This window comes from Notolabrus celidotus, chromosome 12, assembly GCF_009762535.1.
Source record: "Notolabrus celidotus isolate fNotCel1 chromosome 12, fNotCel1.pri, whole genome shotgun sequence".
Lineage (NCBI taxonomy): Eukaryota > Metazoa > Chordata > Actinopteri > Labriformes > Labridae > Notolabrus > Notolabrus celidotus.
Window position 1 is genome coordinate 20,203,773 of NC_048283.1, and position 26,178 is coordinate 20,229,950.

At 38.5% G+C, this 26,178-nt stretch overlaps 1 protein-coding gene across 2 annotated transcripts; it reads left to right on the forward strand.

Annotated features, from left to right (window-relative positions):
- The first annotated feature begins 5,035 nt into the window (after positions 1-5,035).
- On the forward strand, positions 5,036-25,648 carry LOC117822715 (myelin-associated glycoprotein-like). Of its 2 annotated transcripts, XM_034697590.1 has the most exons (14): positions 5,036-5,069; positions 5,185-5,217; positions 5,436-5,880; positions 16,920-17,030; positions 17,132-17,677; positions 19,251-19,311; positions 19,535-19,897; positions 20,840-21,130; positions 23,030-23,281; positions 24,257-24,517; positions 24,620-24,707; positions 24,950-25,042; positions 25,176-25,248; positions 25,330-25,648. In XM_034697590.1, the coding sequence occupies exons 6-14, from the start codon at positions 19,272-19,274 to the stop codon at positions 25,363-25,365; spliced, it is 1,497 nt and encodes a 498-aa protein (XP_034553481.1). In that variant the 5' UTR covers positions 5,036-5,069; positions 5,185-5,217; positions 5,436-5,880; positions 16,920-17,030; positions 17,132-17,677; positions 19,251-19,271; the 3' UTR covers positions 25,366-25,648. The 2 variants fall into 2 exon arrangements, with proteins under 2 accessions (XP_034553481.1, XP_034553482.1); XM_034697591.1 differs by lacking the exons at positions 5,036-5,069; positions 5,185-5,217; positions 5,436-5,880; positions 23,030-23,281.
- The last annotated feature ends 530 nt before the right edge of the window (positions 25,649-26,178 follow it).

Below are 26,178 nucleotides of genomic sequence, written 5' to 3' on the forward strand. Positions count from 1 at the left end.
CTTGTTTTGTGCCTCTTTGATTGTTGCAATGTTAACAGAACTATTACAGTCCTGTGAACCTGTCAGGAGTTCCACTGTGGGCACTAATCACCCAGGGCCTTAAGTGTAACAGTTATTTCAACCAGTGATCTCCAGTCTGATCCAGCCTATGTTTGAGCCAAAACAGACATTAAATAAAAAACAACCAAAGGAAGAATGCTCAGAGGTTAATGTACTTAATGTACCTTCTTTGGGGAGCAGTAGTTTATCAAAATACACAAGTTTATCCAACAACATGAGAAAATAAAGACTGGAGACATTTTGTATTTCTCAATGAATATTCTCTATTAAAAAATCACTGTTAACACTAATGTACGTATGTGTGCCTATATTACCTCTACTATGTTCCATGAGATGCTTTAGTCTGAGCTTAATTTGCTAAAATAGTCTCCAGAGAAGGTAAGAAGTTTTTCTATTTTTACGGATTTAGCAGACTTTTTTCTGAATCTACCAAGTTTTCATTCTTTATACAGATTTATATAGAGAACAGCCTCCTTACTCTTCTGCTGGGTTTGGGAGTGACTCGTGATTAATTCGTTTCCTGTGCACTTCTTGTTAGAAGTTAAAAACGTAAAGAAGATACAGTCTTGTGTTTTTGATCCATGAAATTAAAACTTAACTAATATATATTCTAAAGTTTTTTATTCCAAGGAGTAAAAAACTAATTAAGATGCATATAGAGAAAAAGAAAAAGCTAGACTAATGTTGAAGCTGTAGTATTTATCCTCAGAGCAAAGGGTGTTAAAGTGGGTGTTAGCACCCACCCACAGTCCCTCTTGCATGGGTGTGTCTGTTTGTATGTGTTAAAAGTCCATGATGTCATTCAGGATGGTCATGTCTTCTTCATGTGTCAGAGACAGGTTTTTGCAAGCACATGTTGTCAAATCAAAGTTGAAACAAAGTTCATTATTGATGTGATGCCCTAAGTTGTTTCAATTATGATTAAGTTGATCACAGACATGCAGGTGCAGGTTGATCTCTGATGATTCATTTGAAATGCAGCCAAGCTCAGTGGCTATGAAGGTGCTGAGACAGTCTGTTTTCTGCACCTGTCTATTTTAAGATGTAGCCGCTGTGGGTGCTTTCTTTCCTTTTCATTTCTTGCTGCACGGTTGATTTTTTTAATTGCAGGAGTAGGTGATGTTCAGTTAGTTAGGAAACTTATTTTCTACCTCAAATTGTAGGTTTTGCTTTGTTCTATTTTGTTAATTTAAGGGTGTGTGTTTTGGCAGCATATGTCTGATCTGCCCAAGTTATTTGGTGGCTGCTATCCATATTGCTTAATATAATTTGGTATTATTTGGTGTTGGTATTGTTTTGTTATTGTTTTTCGAGTGCAACCCATTAATTCCCTTTTATCCTTTTCAGTTGCTGAGAGCCGACGGTGGTGGTTCCTAGGTTCCTGGTGGTGGTTTCCCCCTTATTGTGTGCCGTGTATCCCTGGTCTTTAGTTGGCTCAGAGTGTAAGTGTGAGTGTGATTGCCACGAGTGATTGGGGTGTTTTTCTTCCTTGGGATCTCCCCCACCTGTTCCTCGATCCATGCACCAGTGGTAAGCCTCAGCTTCTGAATAAGGTTCCCCCTTCACTGTGTGTGTTTGTGTGTGTGTGTGTGTGTGTGTGTGTGTGTGTGTGTGTGTGTGTGTGTGTGTGTGTGTGTGTGTGTGTGTGTGTGTGTGTGTGTGTGTGTGTGTGTGTGTGTGTGTGTGTGTGTGTGTGTGTGTGTGTGGTATTTTTATTGTCATTTTACCATTGTTAAAATAAAAGGACTTATTGTTAAACTTGGAACCACGTCTCCAGCTCTTTAAGAGGTAGAACGAACCTGAGCGTCTTATATTTAAGCTTCCTCTTTCATTAATTCTTTGGGTTAAATTCCCAAGGTGGCGTTGCTGGACAACAACAATAATTATAATAATAATAATACGTATTATTATTATTATTATTATTATTATTATTATGACTATTATTATTAAGAATAATGATAATACTTATTATTATAATAATCATATTATTATTATTATTATTATTATTATTGTTATTTTTATTTTTATTTTTTTATTTATTTATTCATTTTTTGTGCTCACACATACTTGAGGCCACCTCAGTTCGGCCACCTCTGTCAAAAAATGTCTGGATATGCCCTTGTCCCGTAGATAATTACGATCATAATAACGTATTTTATTCATGATTTTAAAGATGTATACATTTGTCAGCTCTCCTCATATAAGCTGCAAGTTGCAACTTTCAATGTTAATATTTTAAGTTTAAATCTTTGCAGAGCAAACACAACTAAGTATGCTCCTGTATATATCTAGTGACAGGTGACAATTTATTGTTGTTGGTGTGCATTACATCTATTTTAATTATTATTTTTTTTTTTTTTATGTCTTGCCATTATTTTATTTCTGCTTCTTTCTTGTTTTCAATCGCTGCAAAGCACTTTGAATTGCATTTGATTTGTATGAAAGGTGCTATATCAATAAAGCTTGATTGATGGATTGATTGATTGATGATTGATTGATTGATTGACAAAACAGTAAGAGGAATGAGGCTTTAAAGTTTGCTTCTCTAATATCTAATTTTGGAAACCTTTTTAATTCTGTTTCCGAGAAGTTCATATCTTTTATGGGATGTGTGTTTAATCAGACATACATAAGTTTGAGACCAAAATAAAAGACCACTCCCTACTTCCTTTTTTTTTTTTTAGCTGAATTGATACTGCCCCCATTGCATCTGTGTTCTTCCTCACACAGATATAATAAAATGTATTTTGCAGCTTCAGTTCATTTTCTTTGTTGAGTTCATTGCAAGATAACACATCACGCCATTCTGGGGACGGTGTTGGTGGTTTAAGTGGAGAAAAACAGCTCACCACAAAGCAGCTTCATCTGGTAAGAATATTTTCACTGTGGTATGACAACACGTCTATTTAATTCCGTTCTTCTGTTTGTTCTGTGAGTATTTTTAATATTTATAGTATATAGAAATGTTTAAGGGATTCTAGATTATTTGCTTTGATATTGTCCCAATCAGGGTGTGTTTTTTCACAGCTCATAATGGGAACTGCTTGCATGAGTGTGAACCTCTTCCTAATAAGACAACCTGATTTGATCGTTGATGGCTTTGATTCAATTCAAGAATAATTCATAGTTACAAAAAACAATTTGGGTCAATATGACTTGAAGCAATTAAATTTGTCTCAGTTCAGTTCAATGAAAATTGCTGATTCAATGTTTTGTTTTTTTTTAATATAACCGATTAAAGAATTCAAGACAAATTGATTGTTACTCTCTAAGAGATAAAAGACAAGGCCTATTGTAGAATCTGAAGTAATATTTGTCGGAACACAACTTTGAGACTTGTCCATGGACCAGTTCATATGATATTTCCACCGATCCAGGGTGCCATGGACCGGCTCACTCAAAACAATTCAGAACGGTTAATCTTTACAACCCAAATATTTACTGATTCTAAGACATTTGGCCGATGAATTAGCATTTTATTACAATCAGTTGAAATGTGTTCATAAGCTGCATGATGACAATTAAAAAAGCCAGTGTTTGTTGTATAATTAAAAAGAGTTCTACTTTCAGTGTTTTGTAATCAGAGAGAAGTATTCTGAGGCAGTTCTTGTGATCTATTTTTTTTGTATTTAATTGATTTTCATTACACCTCCCACAGTGTAACTCTCCAAAACCACAGAGGCTATGGACAAAGACAGAAAGATGATGATAATGGGCCTGCTTCTGGCAGGTAATGCAACCAGCCAACTTTTAGTTTCCAGCAGCATGCAATCTTATACTCTGAGGAACATATCATTCCTACAAGAAGTAATATGTTTTGTTGCCTCTGCCCTTTTTTCAAGTGATCAGCAGCCCAGTGTTGACTGAAGATTGGAAGGCCAACGTCATAAAGAATCTTGAGGCTCTGGTCTCATCCTGTGTTGTGGTTCCCTGTTCGTTCACCCATCCTGATGGAAACCTACCCACCTCCAAACTCAGAGGGATCTGGCTTATTTCAAGCAATGGAGATCAGCGCATCTATAATGACGACAGCACGACTGTCTTAGAAAGTTTTAGGGGGCGCACACAGTTGTTGGGGCATCTGGGTGAAGGCAACTGCACCTTAGAAATCACTGATGTCAAAGATCATGACAACGGACCTTTCTGTTTCCGGATTGAACTAGGGGGCGGTACATTTGAAAAGTTCACCTTTGTTAAGGATTGTGTTGAATTGACTATGCTACGTATGTCACCAAGATTTTAACCAATCAATAACACATTTCTATTTCATATAAGTACTTGCCTCTTACTTTAACTGACCTTTTTCATTCACAGCTGATCCTCCAAAGCCCACACTGACCCACTCAAAGACAGCCTTCCAAGGATTTCCCTTCACTGTCACTTGCACAGTGGCCCACACCTGCCCCTCCCATGACCCCAAACTCACATGGAGCAGAGGCACAGCAGAGGGGGTCAGTGAGGTCAACAGAAAAATTCACTCAGGCATCTGGGAGGTTCAGTCCATCCTCACATTCATCGCTGAGGAGAAGGATGACGACACTGAGCTTACCTGCACATCCACTTTTAATGGAGGGAGGACATCATCTGAAGTGCTCACACTTAACGTTAAACGTGAGACTGTTTTATTTCACATGTTATCTTATATTACCATTTCCATAAGAAAATTTTGGTGTATTTTATTTCAAGAATCTGGATGTTATCCTCTTCTAATTTGTGCAATATTAACATTATTGTTTGCAGGTAAAGAAAACTACAACCACATCATCATTCCTGTGGTGGTGGTTGTTGGTACCGCTGTGATCTTTGCAGTCTTTGGCATATTAATGGTGAAAAAATACAAGTGAGTCAACTACTGACTTGGAATAAGGAGGAAAGCTCCTAACATTTAAGCATTATATAGTTAGCCTCATCATGTCTTATTTCATATTTGTTTTTTGCACCTCAGTAAAACAAACTTTTTCTGTCTTCTCAAGGCCACGCATTGCAGAGCTCCAAAATCAGGAAGGAAGGTCAGTAGAAAAGTGTATTAGTTTACTATCAGCTTGTAGAGCTAACCTGATGTATTTTCTTTATTATTTATTAGGATATGATTTTTATTTTTGCTTATTCTTTCTACAAATTCAGCATGTGGAACCGTCTCTCCAGACTGTCTCGCAGGTGAGAGAAAACTTGTGATTATTTGGGGTTTGGTAGCTTTAAATATTACAGAATAACATTTTCTGAAGGATCTTAAAATCTCTAAAACATCTCAGGGGTTATGAGCTATTTGGTTACAGTTTCAGTGAACAGTTGATTTTTTGACACAATTCTGCTTGTTTTACATGAAAACTTTCACTATCTTACTCTCTGTCCTTCTTTTGTTGTGGTCCAATTAGGGGCAGACGGGCCGAGAGTGAAGATGGGAAGTAAAAAAAGAAACTTCACTGAAATAAGTGTGACCAAACTGTTCTCTTGATTAGTTGTTTAACCAACCAAATAGCATCCCCAAAACATAGAACAATATGATTATCAAATGGTTATACCACCAACCCCATTTCCACCTGGTCTTCACATGTAATCTGGATCTTTTGTTCAAAGGAAGTTTCTGCATTGTGAAATCATTCTCTCTCTTTCTATCCAGGGTAAGTTCTTTGCGGGGGAAAAAGCTTGCAGTTGTTGTAGAAGTTATCTGTATTTTTTGGGAACAGATGCAAAATCTGTTTCCAACATTTGCATTTTTTTCCTCACACAGGGAGGACATGTCTGCAGCTTTTGTCAGGCTTACTTCTGCCTGGCAGAGAAAGATTGAATCAGATGTCTCTGCCACTGATCACAATGCAAGTAATTTGGGCTCTGATTGCAATGCCCTGTGCATTCATTTTTCACTTTCAATTGAGGACTTTTTTTTCTAAGTAAATGCATTTCACATGTTCAAGTGTTAAAGGCATGTTTCCCCCTTCTACTGAGAAGACATGTCACACAATAATTTTCCCCAAAGTTATTTTTTCAGAAATACTCTTTTAAAGTCAAAGATGAAGGATCTAATCTGATCACATAAACTATCTTGCGCTCTCAGATACTAAATACACAAGAAGTATACTGTTTATAGCTGCCTGGAGGTTTCACATCCTTATTTGGCTAATTTGGACTTCTTTTTTTTTTTGTTGCTTGAATTTAACCCAGAGGGAAATCAGTTGTTTTAGGCTCTTTTAAGTATTTTTGTTTCATATGCTTGCTTTCATGTAAGTCAGCTTTTAAGAAACACATTAGCGAAATAGAACAAAATTGTATACATTCAAAAACATGATACACATTTCTGTTAATAAAGATTTATAATAATAATAATATAATAATACATTTTATTTAGAAGCGCCTTTCAAAGCACTCAAGGTCACTTTACAGACAGATTAAAACACAATAAATAAAAACAACGTGATAAAATAAATAAAAACAAGCAGTTACACCAGGTTAAAATGAGACAGTGCAATTAGACAGGGAATGCAATTTGAAACAGATGAGTTTTAAGTTTGGATTTGAACCGGGGTAGTGAGTCGGAGTTATGGATGTCTGGTGGGAGTGAGTTCCAGAGTTGGGGAGCAGAGCGACTGAAAGCTCTGCTCCCCATGGTGCTGAGACGGGTAGGGGGCACAGAGAGGTGGAGGGAGGAGGAAGACCTGAGGGAAAGAGAGGGGGTGACAATGTGGAGGAGATCAGAGAGATATGGAGGGGAGAGGTTGTGAATGGCCTTGAATGTGTACAGGAGGATTTTGAAATTAATTCTGAGTTTGACCAGGAGCCAGTTAAGCTGCTGGAGGACGGGGGTGATGTGGTGAAAGGAGGGGGTTCTAGTGATGATGCGGGCTGCAGAGTTCTGGACCAGTTGAAGTTTATGGAGGGATTTGTGAGGGACACCGAAGAGGAGTGAATTACAATAATCAATACGGGAGGTGACGAGACTGTGGACCAGGATAGCAGTGGTGTGAGGGGTGAGAGAGGGGCGGAGACGGTTGATGTTGCGGAGATGGAAGTATGCAGACCGGATTATGTTATTGATGTGAGAGTGGAAAGAAAGTGAGCTGGCGAGGATGACACCCAGACTCTTTACCTGAGGGGAGGGGGACATTGTTGAACTGTCTATGGTGAGGGAGAAACTGTCGGCTTTGGATAGGGTGGACTTAGTACCTATAAGGAGGAGTTCTGTTTTATTGCTGTTGAGTTGAAGGAAGTTGGAGGTGAACCAGGATTTGATCTCAGAGAGGCAGAGGGTGAGGGAGGAGGGTGGGAGAGTGGAGTCGGGTTTGCTGGAGATGTAGAGCTGGGTGTCATCCGCGAAGCAGTGAAAGTGAATGCCAAATTTGCGGAAGATATTGCCGAGTGGGAGAAGGTAGGTGATGAAGAGGAGGGGCCCCAGGACAGAGCCCTGGGGCACACCTGAAGTGATGGGGCAGGGTTGAGAAGTGAAGGATTTGAGTTGGATGAACTGAGTGCGGCCTGTGAGGTAGGAGTGAAACCAGTGCAGGGGGGTGTCAGTGATGCCTATGGAGGAGAGTCTATTGAGGAGGATGGGGTGAGAAATGGTGTCGAAGGCCGCACTCAGATCGAGGAGGATGAGGATGGAGATAAGACCGGAATCAGCTGCCATGAGGAGGTCATTAGTGATCTTGAGGAGGGCTGTTTCTGTGCTGTGGTGGGGACGGAAAACCGGACTGGAATTGTTCGTAGAGGTTATTGCTGATGAGATGGGAGTGGAGTTGAGAGGCAACGTTTTTTTCTAGAATTTTGGAAATGAAAGGGAGGTGAGAAATGGGGCGGAGGTTATTGAAGTCGTTGGGGTCTGAACCAGGTTTCTTCAAGGTGGGACAGACAGCTGCAGATTTAGCTGTCTTAAAAGCTTTGTACTGTCATCTCATTATAAATCAACCATTTACTAATTATACATCCTTCAAACTGATTTTGGATTGTTTTATTGAGAAGCAATTTTGTATTATGAGTATACATGTTTTTATAACTATTCACTGACTTGTGATATCAGACACACTGTGATGGTTTTCTTAAATGATCATTAAAGCTGACCTAACTTGTTGTTTTGTGCCTCTTTGATTGTTGCAATGTTACCAGAACTATTACAGTCCTGTGAACCTGTCAGGAGTTCCACTGTGGGCACTAATCACCCGGGGCCTTAAATGTAACAGTTATTTCAACCAGTGCTCTCATTCTTTATGCAAATTTACAGAGAGAACGGCCTCCTTACTCTTCTGCTGGGTTTTGGGAGTGACTCGTGATTAATTCGTTTCCTGTGCACTTCTTGTTAGAAGTCAAAAACCTAAAGAAGATACAGTCTTATGTTTTTGATCCATGAAATTAAAACTTAACTAATCTACATTCTCAAGTTTTTTATTCCAAGGAGTAGAAAACTAATTAAGATGCATATAGAGAATAAGAAAAAGCTAGACTAATGTTGAAGCTGTAGTATTTATTCCTAGAGCAAAGGGTGTTAAAGTGGGTGTTAGCCTCCACCCACAGTCCCTCTTGCTCAGGTGTCTCATAGACTGTATAAAATATGGACGTAGTATCCGTGACGTCACCCATCTGTTCCTGAGATCTGTTATGAAGCCAATCGACGGCAGCAGCCATATTGGAAATCCGGATCTCAACCAGGCAGAGTGTGACGTAGTTTGAGCCTCCTAGCCAACAGCTATGTGTTCCCGACTGGGGGTCACGTCAGCCATGTCCTTATTTGGGCAAAAACTCAGAATCTTAATATCTTCTGAACCATCGCGTTAGAAAAAAATTCACCCCCAGTACAGTGTGTGCCATTAGAGAGATTAGCTTCGTAGAGCCAAGCCGTTTTTGGAACCAGGCTGTAAACATGTTTATTAATGCTGCAAAGATCGTCTTTTTTGAATTGGTATCTATGTGGTTTCCGGTGTTTCTGCAGCCAGCCTCAAGCGGATTCTCCATGTAATGCAGTTTATAACTCTTCCGCATGAGCATCATCGCTTGAGACCGGAGGTTGCCGCTTGGCGTGTCTCTGTTATTATGTGATAAAAGTCCATGATGTCATTCAGGATGGTCATGTCTTCTTCATGTGTCAGAGACAGGTTTTTGCAAGCATATGTTGTCCAAACAAAGTTGAAACAAAGTTCGTTATTGATGTGATGCCCTAAGTTGTTTCAATTATGATAAAGTTGATCACAGACATGCAGGTGCAGGTTGATCTCTGATGACTCATTTGAAATGCAACCAAGCTCAGTGGCCATGAAGGTGCTGAGACAGTCTGTTTTCTGCACCTGTCTACTTTAGGATGTAGCCGCTGTGGGTGCTTTCTTTCCTTTTCATTTCTGTGCTGACCAGTTTATTTTTTTAACTGCAGGAGTAGGTGATGTCCGGGTTGACAGCTTCTGAAGTCCAAGTCAATGAAAAGTCCCCAGACTTTCAAAAGAACCGAACCAAAAAGTGTTTTGTTTTTAAATTGTATTTTACAATTTAAAGATGTGACAAGATATTATCCTGTCTAAATGCAGCATAAATAAACATATTTATCAAAAAATGTATTCCCACCCTAATAAGAACTTTTTTTATTTGGAAAGTGATAAAGTGATGGGATAATATTTTTACACCAGATATGTGTTGCATACATTGAGACCCATGTAATTTGACAGTATTTCTGCAAAGAGTTGTTGCTGACTATTTACAGTATCCTATGGCATTTCCAGGAGATACTGGAATGCATAAACCTCTCCTCTCCTCTCCTCTCCTCTCCTCTCCTCTCCTCTCCTCTCCTGTCCTAATTCTCCCTGGCCAGGCAACTGGGCAAAAAACCCAGACGCGCCGGATCCAGGCTTATATTGGTTTCCTTATATCATTAGCCACAAGTGTGATCAGTTTTGAGTGGTTGTATTTAAGCTGTGACACCTGTGCTTCAAATGTGTTTCACTTTTGCTACCTGTGCTTACCATTATGCAACACAAGTTTATCACAGTGCAACATGTGTTTTAGTGAGTTAGGATGTGTTTGTAAGTTGTGTCTAACAGGTGAAAAGTGATTATGGTTTTGCCAAAAGAGTGACTGATTCCATACATGGGTTCAGGCTGCTAAGGAATTTGGTTCAGACAATCGGGTTTAGTGTTTTGGCAATTGAGAAATAATGTAATATTGTGATGTGACTTTGGTCACAGTGAGTTTCAGTGCATCTCAGGCTGTGTGTAGATTGCAGTGCCTCCAGTAGAGGGTGACAGTGTATTTGGTGTGCCTTCAACTGGAAGTCGCTGTCACAGATATTGGGGGTTCTCTATTGTAGTCTGTCTACCACACTTTATGAATTATGTCATTTTTTGCAAGTCAATAAGGATTGCTCTTGTATGTTTGTAGCCTAACATTTCATCCTGTGATATTTAAAGGCCCTGGTGTAGTAGCAGCAACCTCTACCTACAGGATGAAGTGTCTCCTGTGTTTGCCGAAAAACACAGAAATAATAGGGTTCCAAAACTCACCGTCAAACCTAAAAAAACACATTGCAGTAAGTGAATGAATGTATCCCAGTAATAAGTATGGATACAATATTTTCAATACTGAAATCCTTCCCCCTGCTGTCTGCAAGCTGTCTGTGAAGCTGAACAAACCTCTACCTGCCTCTTCAGCCTGGGAACAAATATTTAGGATGGCAGGGGTGGCCATGGCCACCTCTGAAAACTGATTGGACTCCCTGAAATTCTTAAACATGATTGGCTATTTGCCATGTCAGAGGCATTACTTATTATCAAATCAGCTATTGTGTTTCAGCAAGCTGCAGAGAGAGTAGTTTCTGTGGATTTGAATATTATTTTTGTTGATGCTTTGACTTTGGACAATCATCTTCATTTTGAGTCTTTAAAGAGTTCAGTTCATTAGATTTAAATGTTGACGTTAGAAATCTACAAAAATGTAACATTTGTTAAATTATTTTATAAAAAGAAGTTAAAGTAGATGTGATTATTGGAAGTAACCCTCCTAGGTTTGGGGTAAGCCCCTAATGTTTACTACTACAGCTACTAATGAGGGAGGGAGAATTAAACTTAATAAAGCTTGTGAGAGTAACAACTATTTCTACCTGTTTAGTTTCTTTGTACTTTTACTTTTGATACTTAAGTACATTTAGTTTGAGCTACTTTAAGACTTTTACTCAAGTGCTTTTTTGATGGGTGACTTTCACTTTTACCTGAGTAGATTTCAAGTAAGATATCTTTACTTTTAATCAAGTATGGCTTTCAAGTACTTTTTACACCACTGAAATGGTGTAAATGAAACTTTTTCCAGCAGCGCCGAGATCACAAAGCAGCCTATGGCGTGTTTCCCTCCCCTTTGATTATCCTGATTAGACTCACCCGTGTCCTGTGTTCCACACCTGTGTTAATTACTCTGTGTTGGATCATTGTTCGCCTAACCCTGACCCTAATCTTAATCCTAACCCTAACCCTAACCCTAACTCCAATCTTAACCCTAACCCTAACCCTAATCATAACCCTAACCCTAATCATAAGCCTAACCCTAATCATAATCACAACCCTAACCCTAATCTTAAGCCTAACCCTAACCCTAATCACAACCCTAACCCTAATCTTAACCCTAACCCTAACTCTAATCTTAACCCTAACCCTAATCATAACCCTAACCCTAATCATAACCCTAACCCTAACCCTAATCATAACCCTAACCCTAATCATAACCCTAACCCTAATCATAACCCTAACCCTAACCCTAATCATAAGCCTAACCCTAATCATAACCCTAACTCTAATCATAACCCTAACCCTAATCTTAACCCTAACCCTAATCACAACCCTAACCCTAATCTTAACCCTAACCCTAATCATAAACCTAGCCCTAACCCTAACCCTAACCCTAATCATAACCCTAACCCTAACGCTAACCCTAATCATAACCCTGACCCTAATCTTAATCCTAACCCTAACTCTAACCCTAATCATAACACTAACCCTAATCATAACACTAACCCTAACGCTAACCCTAATAATAACCCTAACCCTAATCATAATCCTAACCCTAACCCTAACCCTAACGCTAATCATAACCCTAACCCTAACTCTAACCCTAATCATAACCCTAACCTTAACACTAACCCTAATTATAACCCTGACCCTAATCATAACCCTAACCCTAATAATAACCCTGACCCTAATCATAACCCTAACCTTAACACTAACCCTAATTATAACCCTGACCCTAGTCTTAATCCTAACCCTAACCCTAACGCTAATCATAACCCTAACCCTAATCTTAACCCTAACCCTTATTCTTAACCCTAACCCTAATCTTAACCCTAATCATAAACCTAACCCTAACCCTAACCCTAACCCTAATCATAACCCTAACCCTAACGCTAACCCTAACCCTAATAATAACCCTAACCCTAATCTTAATCCTAACCCTAACCCTAATCTTAATCCTAACCCTAACCCTAACCCTGATCATAAGCCTAACCTTAAGACTAACCCTAATTATAACCCTGACCCTAATCATAACCCTAATCCTAATCATAACCCTAACTCTAATCATAACCCTAACCCTAATCTTAATCCTAACCCTAACCCTAACCCTGATCATAAGCCTAACCCTAACTCTAACCCTAATCATAACCCTGACCCTAATCATAACCCTAACCTTAACACTAACCCTAATTATAACCCTGACCCTAATCATAACCCTAATCCTAATCATAACCCTAACCCTAATCTTAACCCTGATCATAAACCTAGCCCTAACCCTAATCATAACCCTAACCCTAAGTCTAACCCTAATCCTAACCCTAACCCTAAGTCTAACCCTAATCATAACCCTGACCCTAATCATAACCCTAACCTTAACACTAACCCTAATTATAACCCTGACCCTAATCATAACCCTAATCCTAATCATAACCCTAACCCTAATCTTAACCCTAACCCTAATCTTAACCCTAACCCTAATCATAACCCTAACCCTAATCATAACACTAACCTTAACCCTAATCATAACCTTGACCCTAACCCTAATCCTAAGCAAAACCCTAACTCTAATCTTAACCCTAACCCTAACTCTAACCCTAACCCTAACCCTAACTCTAACCCTAACCCTAATCTTAACCCTAACCCTAATCTTAACCCTAACCCTAATCATAACCCTAACCCTAATCATAACACTAACCTTAACCCTAATCATAACCTTGACCCTAACTCTAATCATAACCTTAACCCTAACTCTAATCTTAACCCTAACCCTAACTCTAACCCTAACCCTAACCCTAATTCTAACCCTAATCATAACCCTAACTCTAACCCTAATAATAACCCTAACCCTAATCATAACACTAACCTTAACCCTAATCATAACCTTGACCCTAACCCTAATCCTAAGCAAAACCCTAACTCTAATCATAACCTTAACCCTAACTCTAATCTTAACCCTAACGCTAATCTTAACCCTAACCCTAACTCTAACCCTAACCCTAACCCTAACTCTAACCCTAATAATAACCCTAACCCTAATCATAACCCTAACTCTAATCATAACCCTAACCCTAATCTTAATCCTAACCCTAACCCTAACGCTAATCTTAACCCTAACCCTAACTCTAACCCTAACCCTAACCCTAACTCTAACCCTAATAATAACCCTAACTCTAATCATAACCCTAACCCTAATCTTAATCCTAACCCTAACCCTAACCCTAATCTTAATCCTAACCCTAAAGCTAATCTTAACCCTAACCCTAACTCTAACCCTAATCAAAACCCTTACCCTAACCCTAACCCTAATAATAACCCTAACCCTAATCATAACCTTGACCCTAATCATAAGCGTAAACCTAACCCTAATCATAACCCTAACCCTAACCCTAAACCCTTGTTCTGCATGATTGAGTTTGGGACTGGTTCTGGTTCTGGTTATTTTTGCTTGAGTTTGGTTCTGGTTCTGTTTCCTTGAGTCTGGTTCTGGTTCTGTTTGCTTGAGTTTGGTTCTGGTTCTGTTTGCTTGAGTTGGTTCTGGTTCTGTTTGCTTGAATTTGGTTCTGGCTCTGGTTCTGTTTGCTTGAGTTAGGCTCTGGTTTTGTTTGGTTCTGGTTCTGTTTGCTGTAGTTTGGTTCTGGTTCTGTTTGCTTGAGTTTGGTTCTGGTTCTATTAGCTTGAGTTTGGTCCTGGTTCTGTTTGCTTGAGTTTGGTCCTGGTTCTGTTTGCTCTAGTTTGGTTCTGGTTCGATTTGCTTGAGTTCGGTTCTGGTTCTGTTTGATTGAGTTTGGTTCCGGTTCTGTTTGCTTGAGTTATGTTCTGGTTCTGGATCTGCTTGCTTGAGTTTGGTTCTGGTTCTGTTTGCTTTAGTTTGGTTCTGGTTCTGTTTCCTTGAGTTTGGTTCTGTTTCCTTGAGTTTGGTTCTGGTTCTGTTTCCTTAAGTTTGGTTCTGGTTATGTTCGGTGGATATGTTTGCAGTTTTTTGTTACTTTGTAAAATAAAAAAGTTTGATTAAAATACTAAACAAAAGTGAGAATGGTTTTGTAACAGAATAAATGCACAAAATTGGGCAATTATGCAGCTTCTCATAAAAACACTGTATGTAAAAGGGTTTTCAACACAAACCATTATTTTTTGCAAAGTTAAGGTAAAACACACGGTTTCAAAAGATCCTAAATTAAGAGCCGTTCGGGAGTCGAAAGAGCTGGCTCTTCCTCGGGAGCCGAGTCAAAAGAGACGGCTCTCTGAAAAGACCCGAACTTCCCATCACCACAGCAGGGGAGGGGAAAAACATACAGATTCTCTGCAAAGGATTCCTACCAACATTATACTCTGCATCTACACATGACACACTCTCTGTCAGAGCTTTACAAAATGAGCAGCAGAAGTAAACAGGTGATAACCCTGGCACTCCTCTTTGATCATGACAGTGAAAGAGAGGAGGGTGTGTCTGAAGATGAAGACCATCTTGTGGTCAATTCTGAGTCTGATGATTCTCATTATGAACCAAATGAGGAAACAGATATTCATATTCCTCCAAGCAGACATTCACATCAAAAATGGGGAAATACAGATCTTTATCCCCAAATATAAGTCAGGCAAAACTGTCTACAGAAAACATTATAAAGACAGAGCCACTAAGATAGCAGTGACTCATGTAACAGACATCAAGTCAGCTTTTGAGCAGATCGAGAGAAATAGTAAATGGTAAATTGACTTGTACTCATATATCTCTTTTCCAGTCTTCTGACCACTCAAAGCTCTTTTACATTACTCGCTCACCCAATGATGGTCGAGGCTGCTATACTAAGGGACCATCAGTATTAGCTAATCTTATTCTAGACATTCATACACCGCTGAACAACTGAGCGAGCAGTTTGGGGTTCAGTGTCTTGCCCAAGGACACTTCGGCATTTGACTGCAGGAGCTGAGATCGAATAGAGACAAGCTGTCAGCCATTAGAACAGTGAGGGACAAGTGGGTAGAGCAACTTCCACTCCTCTATAACCCAGGCCCTAATGTCACAGTGGATGAAAGGCTAGAGGCATTCAGAGGTTCCTTCCATTTTAGGTAATATGTACCTTCCAAACCAGCTAAATACAGCATCAAAATCTGGGCAGCATGTGACAGAAGAGATGTCTCCTGTTAATTTATCAACATCACTTCATAAAAATTTTATTAAAAATAAAAATGAAATAAACAAAAATCTATGTCATGTAAAACTATTGTATTTATATTTAGGTCTTTCAAATGTACATAAAAAAAAAGCTTTAACATGAATTTTCATAAAAAACGAGTGAGTTATCCTCATTGAACCATGATCTGTGAGGATTAAAGAACACCATTGCACTAAATATTGATTTAAATGGTTAGTAATGGAGTTAATAATGAGATTAAAAAATGTTTATTGGGATTTTTTTTAGTTCTGACCCTTCTGGATAATTAAACATGCCCCACGAACATTATTGCTGTCCCTAAAACAAACATAACAGGAGGGTTAGGAGATATTTAAATTAAAGATTTTATTAATAAACATCAAGTTTCAAGTTAGGAAGTTTAAGAGATGAGGAGACTAGTCAAATTCAAACAGTTTGTTATGTTAAAGACTTCAATAGGAGTTTTAGACATAGTCAGATAATTGACAGCATAATGTTGAAACAGAATAGAGTTTAATTTGATCATTTTAAATTCTTTCTGCAGGTAATTGGCAAACACAAAGCATAAACTCAATCATACTCACATGTACGCTGATGATGATATAGCCTGGGAGTGATAGCAAACGTTCCAGGGTTCTGTTACCAGTGGTTCCCCATGTTAGACTTTCAGCTGAGACCTTTAGTTTCCATCCATTGAATTTGTTCATCATCTGACAAGCAACACTTGAAGCAAAAATAGAGTAGGTGCTAACGACTTATAAAAAAAGATTGTGATATGCGCTTGTATGTAGATAAATCAAACAGAATCACTGATAGATGACTGTCGTTAGGTTCCAGCAGTGTGTTATTGTATTCCACCTCTTTGCTGTGCACACTGACTGTTTTCCTGGAGACAGCCAATGAATGTCGTCTCATTAGTGGACAATACTTCTTGTACTGCAAAAGAAAAACAATATTTCTATTATAGAGATTAATGCTTTATATAAAACTCCAACAGTACAAAAGAGACCCCTGAAACCAAAAAAGGAAACAGTACAAAATAAGTTAGCCTATGCTATATGTATACAAACTATAGTCGGACTTGAAACATGATGAAAAGGAACTGTGGCTTTTGATTGCAGGAACAGTGCTTGATCAATAGACTGATAGATAGAAACAGATCTGATTAAGTGGTATTGTTCCTGCCGTCTTTAATCTCTTTCAGGGAGATAATAACACTTAACTGTTGCTTTGATGGCAGACGAGGTCAGGCCTCCAGGTCTTTAAAATGGAGGAGCCTGAGCATGCCTTATTCATTGTTAGACCTTCAGCCGGCAGGAGACGCATCACTCTGATCTACTACACTTATCAGGTAAATAATATTTACATGGTTTGCAATTGTTTTTTTTAAGTGAAGTTGTGATTGTGAGCAGTTATTCTTTTGGTTCATTTCCCATCCTTTTTATTTCATAGATACCAATTCAGGCACATATCCTATTATGGGCAACTCGGCATCCACCAGCTTCATTACCCCCACTCCCAGGAGACTTTCTTGGGGTCGCCAGAAAGAGGACACAGTCAAGCTGGAGGACTTCCTGACACAATACGAAGAGGATCTCTGGAAAAAAAAGGGAAAGCAGAGTGTGTTTGTGAGGAGGGCCAACATCACTCGCAGCATCCGGTACTTTGACTTATCTGTACAAGAAGGCAAAAGTTGCTTCCCAAACACCGGTGAAATGCTGAACCCAGCTTTTGTTGGAGATCAGGGTCCATGAATGCGAAAAGTGAGTTTATTGTGAACATTTCAACAAGATCCTCTCAGTTGTGACATTGGGAGGTCAAACTGTGAGCTGCTGTGATGCATATAGAACCCTCTGCAAAGACTACTTCTCTCAAGCCACAGCTGTAGGTGTGAACATGTGATGAGGAAGTGTAGGCTGGCAGGTCCCCTCCTTGTGAAACGACAGTGACGGGCAAAGGAAGTCCTGTTTTCATCTCGATTCATCTATAAAACACAGTGTAAGGTAGAGTAAATGCTATGTATTTGCATCCTCAGTTACCAAAGTTTAAACTAAAGATGTTTGTTTTTAACATGCCTTTTCATCTGTACTTGCTGATCATAAAGTAGTTCATATTTTTGTAACATATCATATTCCTTGTGTTAATATATCTTAGCACATTGTTTTAAAGGTTTAAAATAATTTGAACTCCTGCACAGAATGTTTTAACTTGCATGTTGGCTAAGCATGCCAATTTGTCAAATACATTCATCCACAGAGCTGATACTGTTTGTGTTTTAACTGTGGTGCAAAAATATGTCACAGTTCACCCTGTACATGTGAACTTGTTGGTGGTGGTGTCAGAGGTTTGGTCACTGCCCAAATGATATTCAGCATGTGCAAAAATAAACTGAAATGTTTAAGCGAATTGCACCAAGACTTCATTTGTCATAATTGAATTGAACTGTCTTTATGAATTAAACCTTTTATGTTGGATGAATTGGTAGGATAATTGAACCGTTTTATAGCTTTGTAGGAGAAGGTAACTCTATGAACAAACAAACTGACAAACTTGTCCTCAACTAACAAAAATGCACAGCAAACACTTACAACATTTCATAAGCATTTCAACAGCATTCAGGGTCTCTTCTTATATCAAGGAAATTTCCTCATCTGATTCAGTTCATATGATGTTTGTTTTGTGCAGCCAATTATATATAATCTGCTCTTCTCTGTCTCTTTGTAACTTAACATAGATACTATACTAAATAGTGTTAGGTCTGTTTGTAATCGGGAGGGATTATTGTAAATAATCAGCCTCCCTGACTGCTCTGAAGACCTTAACTTGCAGAGTCTTTCTGTCACGCTGGACACAGAATCACTACTGATCTTGTCTTGACTGAAACAAAACCCCCCTAATCAATCAATTAATCTCAGAACGCCCAAGGATTAAGACTCACGTGTTGAATCTTTTCTGGGGTTGGCGGTTTCATACCATCTCCTGCTGATATAGATAGTATATAGCCCTGTTATTGACCTGGGAAAATTCCTTTCTATATCCAATGGCAAATATTTCATTAAAGGGCCAATTACAAAGTTTTGTTGTCCTCTATATCAAATAAGATGATATTTTCAAGGAGTTAGTGTTTCTCAAAGTTAGTAACATGCCTAAAAAATATTTGGAGAAGTAATGTCTACCAAAATGAATTAAATACCAACTACTAAAGAAGGAAATGAAAGCAGATGTGTGACTGATAAAAGCAAGGTTCAGACCCAGAATACATCATTTAAAAAAGAAATCAAATATGAGAAAACTGCACTTTTTCTCTCTTATTTACAATTATTTGTAGCAGCAAAACTGCAAAATCCTATATTTATACACACTTAAAAAAATAGATACAGCTGGGAAACAATAGTTTGAAGGAAAGAAAGACAATAGAGATGTTTAATACCATATACTTCCCTATCATACATGTGATGAGATAAATGTGTGTAGCAGAGGGGTTACAAAAGGGGAATGGAAACTAGATAAGTTAGGGAAATGACAGCAGCACAGCACAAGGTTGAAAAAATATCTGTGACTTTATTTGCAGATCGGACCCTGAAGGAGCAAGATGACTTTTTCTCTGTTGGTCCTGTTTCTTTGCTTTAAAGGTATGTTACATTTTAACACTAAACCCAGCTACAATATACAATATACAATTATGAACAACTCACAAAACATTCAATCAAACAGTCAGCTCTCTCTGTCTAATTATTGTGTTTTCTGCAAGGAAATGTCATTTTGTGCAAGACAATTATGTAAATAGAAGTATTTTACTTTATCCACCTCTGCTCTCTCTGTTTCATATTAATCACATTTTTCTTTTTCTTACAGTTCTTCAAACTGAAGCCTCCACTTGGACAGCTAAGGTCCCCTCCTCAGTCAAAGGTCTCATTGGATCCTGTGTGGTGATTCCCTGCACGTTTGACTATGCAAATCCGGGGAAGACACTCACTGGATTCACTGGGATGTGGAACAATGAAGCAAATGAGCACATCTATCACTCAGTTAAGTCTAAAGTACTTCAGCGGTATCAAACTCGGACTGAGCTGCTTGGAGACATCAGTCAGAAGAATTGTTCGCTGATGATTGATCCCCTTCAAGAAAACGACCGAGGGCCTTTTTATTTCAGAATTGAAATTGATGGCCTTGACAAGTTTACTTACAGAGACAGCCCCGTCTCCATTGAAATGATCCGTAAGTAATAATTACAACTTTCAGCAAACATTTGTTACAGCACAGTCAAGTCTTGCATTTCTCAGAAGTGTCTTTTCAGTTGTCTCTTCAGTGTTTTCCTGCCTTTGTGAAGAACTTTTTTTCCAAATGCAGAACATTTACAAATCTGTTTTTATGCTTAAGAAGTCACAAAGATCAGTTATTTGGTGACTTGGTCAATGAATCAACTTTTATTCATCAAACACAAAAGTTATTTCATGTGCAGCTTTATGAAGAGCAGGTTATGACTGCACTCTTTCTTAGCCTGTATTAGCCCAACCAACCATCGATCCACCCTGAGACGCACTAGGCAACAGTTGTAAGGCAGAAAAATCAAGTAGAATCAAACTTATTGGTGGACAGCTGTCTGCCTCAGATGGACTATAAAAGGGGAATAAAAGAAGAGCCAGAGCGAAACATTTCATTGGCTTAATTTGTCTGCTGTAGATGTGATATTTCACCTGCACAAACAGCCAATAGTTCACTTTGCCGTCTAGTATTTGAAAGTTAAATTGTAACTGTAGCCTCAAAGAAAATCATTAGAAGGCAAAACTAAGTTGGTAAAGCGGTCATTTAGGTTTCAGTTGTTGTTCCCTATTTGGGTTGCAGAAGCGGATCTCTCTTTCCTTTAAATATATTCTATCATAACAGTTTCTATTTTCAAGAAAAGGCAAACACCAGCCATTTCAAGAATTACAGTAAATCAAATCCTATGTATGCGGCGATTCACTAAGCGTTGAGTTTCAGATCTGATTGAAAACCTTTGAATCTGTGATAAAATATGGGAAGAACAGTTATATTGGAGATAGGTGTCTCTGTGGGACAAAATTAATTAACAATCAAAGCTATAACTGTCTAAGATTACTTTGAACAGCCTTGTATAAATACATGGGTTAGTGATCATGACTTTACTTGTTCTTACAGGTGAACCAGACCCAGTCATTTTCTCAGGGAAGCCTGAGGTACAGGAGGGTGAAACTGTGTCTGCGTCCTGCTCCGTGTCTTTCTCCTGTCCGGCCTCTCCTCCCGTCTTTAACTGGAGTCACTCTGGAGAGAAACATTTCCAACAGACGGAGCACACCGCTGGCCAGTGGAAGGCAACATCGACTCTGACCTTTCACCCTACCAGAGCTGATCATGAGAAGATTTTACAGTGCACTGTAAGATACAAGGGAGGGAAGCTCCAGAATGCATCCAAGGTCCTCAGAGTTAAATGTAAGTGCACTTTATGTGATTATGAGTCTAATAATTATTATGAATAAATAGATCTTTTCTTTGTGTTGGCACAAAGTGCTTTCCTTAAAGGATGAAAATAAACATTTTAAAAACATGTGAAAGTTTTTTAAACATTTTGGGGCAAGTCAGGGGTGTTTCCAAGTGATGGCCAGGGGGGGCTGTGGACCCCAATAAAATCTGATTGGCTCTCCCTTGGCTGCCCTGAAATTCTAGATAATGTTTTGGTATTTGTTTTGTCAGAGGCAGTTCTATGTGTTGCAAAAGGCTGCCTTTGAGCAAGCATCTTTTGTTTATTCCAAGCCAAGAAGATTGAAATGTTGTCACTCTGTTGTGTTACTTTTTAAAGTTAAAAAAAAAGAAAATAACAATATTTTCAAGATACCTTAATGTTAGTAGTTGAAGTGTCAAAAGCAGGGTGAAAGTGCTTTTCATCATGTGTGCAAACGTACTTAATACCCACCCCAGTCTAAAAAAGTCTGGCTCAGCTTACGGGGCAAGGATCAAACTAATAAACTAATAAATAATTAAAAAATATGAAATTTAAAACCAACCAAAAAAAAACTGGAGGGGTTGGGATTTGATGTAAAGGTGCAAGCCTGATTTTTTATTTTTTTCACCTTGTTTTGTATGATGTGTAATATGTTTCTTCAACACATACATTCAAATATAGGAGCTTCCAGAGTTAAATTCAGGTTGAGAAGGGGTTTACGGTCATCATGTGTTCATGCACTGGGAGGAATAAAATATTGCCCTCTTTGACATTTCCTTTAACTGTTGTGCCTCATGTACGTTGTTGTGGTTGACAGAAGTCTTCTCTCACCAGAGTTATTTTTAAAAGGAAAGCACAAAAGGCAAACCAGGAAATTAGACAGGATGTTTGAGCGTGTTAACAGCATCTAGAACTACAGTTTTATGAGCCGAACTGAATCAAGACTTACGTGATTTATAGTCTGTCTTCACCTCATAGCCCTTTAACAGCCGTATCAACTCACTTTCTGTTCTTCACTTTTTCCTTCTTACCATGTTAGTGGCATGTCTATAGAGACGTGTATGTCTGTCATAACCCACTTTTGTAAAAGTTGATTTATTTTCACAAATACAGGATAATTCCCCATAACAAGGCAACAAATCTACATGTTCCTCTAGTACACAGGGTTCATACCATGGTTCTTAAATGTCTCAGCATTGAAGTGATTTCAGATATCCATGCCCCCTACAGGATTCATTGTGATTCCTTTATTTACCCTTTTACATCTCTGTCAGCACTGCCATCTATCTACATTCCAACTCCCACATAAATGGGATGTTGTGTAAAATGTTAATAAAAACAGATATAGATGGTATGGAATAATTTAAACCCTATATCTGACTGAAAATGCAACAAAGACAGCATGTCATATGTTGGTCTGCTAAATAGAAAATGTAAATAGAAAAATCTTCTGTATAAGAAATGTTTGCAACAGAGAACTAGTGATAGAGAAGAGAAAGATAAGTTGTATAAAAAACAACTGATTACCATTACAGAGTACAGAAAAGGGATTATTATAAAATATTGGAGAATAAAACTAATATACAAATGACTTGCAAAGTAACAAATCATAATATTCCGAATATATAAACATCTGAACATCCAGGTTATTTTATAAGCAGGGCTTTGAATAAAGCGGAAAAATTAAATATATTATAGATGAGTCCACTGACTACTTAGTGGATGTTGGCACAGCTATGACAAGAACGGTTCTTGTTCTTGGATCTTGTTTCTTGTATGCACTGCCATCAGCTCAGGTTTCACATGACTTTTTACTAACTGTTCCCAAAATATACACACGCATGTTTTTCAGTATGACTACCTCAATATCCATGCATGTCTCCATGTAGATGCTCCAGTGATTGTGAAAGTTGAGTACAAGTCAGATGTGAAAGAGGGGGGAGCTGTGCAGCTGAAATGCTCAAGTGATGCTAACCCACCAGCCAGCAGCTATGAGTGGTATAATGAAACTGGTGCTCAGCTGTACCGAGGGAATGTCTTCACACTGCAAAATGTCTCCAGACACACAGGAGATCTGTACTGTACTGCCATTAACGCAATGGGACAACGCAAATCAAGCCCTGTGCAGCTCAATGTGTTACGTAAGTCAACTACAACCACAGAAATGTCAAAATGAAGGAGAGAAATATTATTTAAATATTAGGTATTGGCAGTTTTTTATCTCACTTGTTACATTTGTACTCGTTTGAGAAAACTGTCTGTATTAGTTTTAAAATTAAATTGCTAACTTTCAAGGCTTTACCAAGCAGCAACCTCCGGTCTTATAATATGACGCCAACGCAGAAGTGTAATAAACTGCAGTTCATCGAGCGTCTGCTTGAGGCTGGTTGCAGAAACACCTTAAAACACATACACACCCATTCAAAAAAGCAAAAATAAACATGTTTACAGCCTGGTTTAAAAATAGTTTGGGTCTGAATAGTTAATTTCTCTATCAGCACACACTGTGCATGGGGACATTTTTATATACTATGTGTAATTAAGGGCATGTCTGACTGACAGGCGAGCACCCTGTAGCTGCAGTAAAGAGGCTAAAGAGCCTGCCCCAACTCTACGACTTTGCGTCATACTAGATTGACCCAAGTCAAGGTGAATCTGCATTTCAATATGGCAACCGCCAACAGTAGACTTCAAAACTCAGAACTCGATGGCTGACATCCCGGAGACTATGTCCGTTTATTATACAGTCTACAGGCTTTACATGCCCTCTTAGATCAGCTGATGAGGGGTGTCTTGTTGAACCCAGAGGAACAGGGCTTTAGCAGTTGGGGCACCTACACTGTAAAGTGACCTACCGGCTTAATGCAGTTTGTTTAATCAGTAACTCTGTTTGAATCTTCTCTGAACTTGATCAAGAAACAATCATCTCTGTGTTAGTTTTTATTCCGTTTCTCTTTTTGATATATATCATTTTCATAATTATTTGTCATATTTTAAGCTGTTTTTTAAGCTCTTTGTAACTTTTTTAAAGAGCTATTTATATGAACCCTGTATTACTATTATAATGACAAAATAAAAGTATGGCTAACTCATAGAGTTGTGTTTTTTGCTTCCAGATGCCCCAGAGATTAAGACTGGGTCCTCCTGCTCCTCAGAGGCAGACAAGGTAAAGTGTGTGTGCATTGCAGAGTCCAGGCCTCCCAGCATGGTCCATTTTGTGCTCTCTGACAGAGTCCTGCCAAAAGCAAAGGTAGAGAAACACGGCCCGGTTACCATCGGGACTCTACAGGCAGAGTTTGGATCATCTGAGTTTGTCCACTGTCTGGCAAAGAACACGCAGGGCACCGCCAACCTCACGCTGTATTTCCCTGTTAACAGTAAGCACATTTAATGGAAGTCTGAAGAGTGTAACATGTATGTAAAGACTGAACAACTGAGACTGACATGATTTGAGTTAATCCGGTTTTCTTTTTGGACAGGTAAGATGCAGAATATGTATATTTACCTAGCCATTGGGACAGGTGTGACTTTGGTGATAGTTTTAATCGCAGTTGGAGTTAAAAAATGGTAAGTTGGCAAAGAATATAAAGTACATTGTATATTTTAAGTTACTCTTTTCAGCTACAGAACTCAAGAATCAACAAAACATTTCAAAATTATTTACACTTTTTTAACATTGTGTGTTTATCGATATGCAGTGGAAATGTGTCTTGTGAAAGTACAAGCACATTAGCCTGCAGTTTGGTTTAAGTTTCAGTGGTTGTGTGATGTTTTTTAAGGTCCTTAATTGAGAAACATTTCTCTGCCAGCAGGGGGAGACCTAAGGATGTGGCAAGAACTCATTTGAGCACCATGAAGGTTGAGAAAGATGTGGAGCCCCCTCAGTACGCTGCAGCTAAAAGGTTTCAATTATTATTCACCTTAAACAAGAAACTGAAGCTACTCTCTCTCTGGTTGTGTTGTTATGTTGAACATTTGGTTTAAGGATATAAAATGATAAAACCTTAATCTATGTCTTCTCTGTTCTGTCCTCAGAAAAGTAAATAACTATGATGATGTAGATTCCCAAGAGGTTTATGCCAATGATCCCGTATATGGCAACATGGAGGTATGTAAAGTTTTTTTTTTTTATCTTTATGATTTCCAGACTTGAAAGATTATCTTTAATTCATTGTGGTGTCCATTATAGACTGACCTGGATGATGCAATATATGCCAACGTGTAACAGGAACAAAAAGAAGAGTTCACTGGATGGTACTGCAAAATGCAAAATGTGTTTCCTAACTTATGTGGGTAAAGAAAGTTGTACAGGCTATTGATTGACCACTTTCTGTTTAGATTATGTAAACATTGCTATCATCAGTCTCCTGTGATGCACTTCTCTGAGAAAACAGTCGCTCATGTCTAAAATCACTATTTTATTCTATTTTATGCACTTGTGTTTTCAATTGCTGTCTCTCTTGTTGTGACTGTTTGTTTTATCACCATTAAACTATAAGTATTCTGTATTTTATATCTCATCATTTTCACACAATATATTTCACTCAGTATCAACACATATCACACCAGTCACACTGAAGTCCACCTCTGCAGTTTCCTGTTAAGAGAAGATTATTCTCTCCAAGAGACCATTACTGTGAAAGTTCTATTTCCTGTTGGACTACATATGAAGCAAGGTCAAAAGGGCACATCACAGCACGTAGGTCTTGAACATATACTGTATGTGCGCTTGAGGCGTAACTTTGGTGCTGTTTCATTTATTTAATAGTTTTAAGAAAGCTACTGTTTTTGTAAGGTATGGCAGCAGCACTGACAGTCCACACACCCTGAAAAAAGGTTTTAACTCTTTTAACTTTCAATAAAAGTGAAAGCATCCTGTGTTTTTGAACAGACTGATTGTGTCTCTGAGTGTAGACATAAAGTTAGTATTAAAGTAGTAGTAACAGTAAATCTGTGTTATTTGACTGCAGGGTAACATATCTCTGTCATCTGCACAACACAAAGTAAGAGTAAGACATCCAGAATATGCAGACATTAA

Excerpts from the sequence above, each read along its gene's own strand:
- LOC117822715 (XM_034697590.1), top strand. The coding sequence starts at position 19,272 with ATGACTTTTTCTCTGTTGGTCCTGTTTCTTTGCTTTAAAG. Across the intron at positions 19,312-19,534 it reads CCTGTTTCTTTGCTTTAAAG|TTCTTCAAACTGAAGCCTCC; the intron begins GTATGTTACATT and ends TTTTTCTTACAG. Across the intron at positions 19,898-20,839 it reads CGTCTCCATTGAAATGATCC|GTGAACCAGACCCAGTCATT; the intron begins GTAAGTAATAAT and ends TTGTTCTTACAG.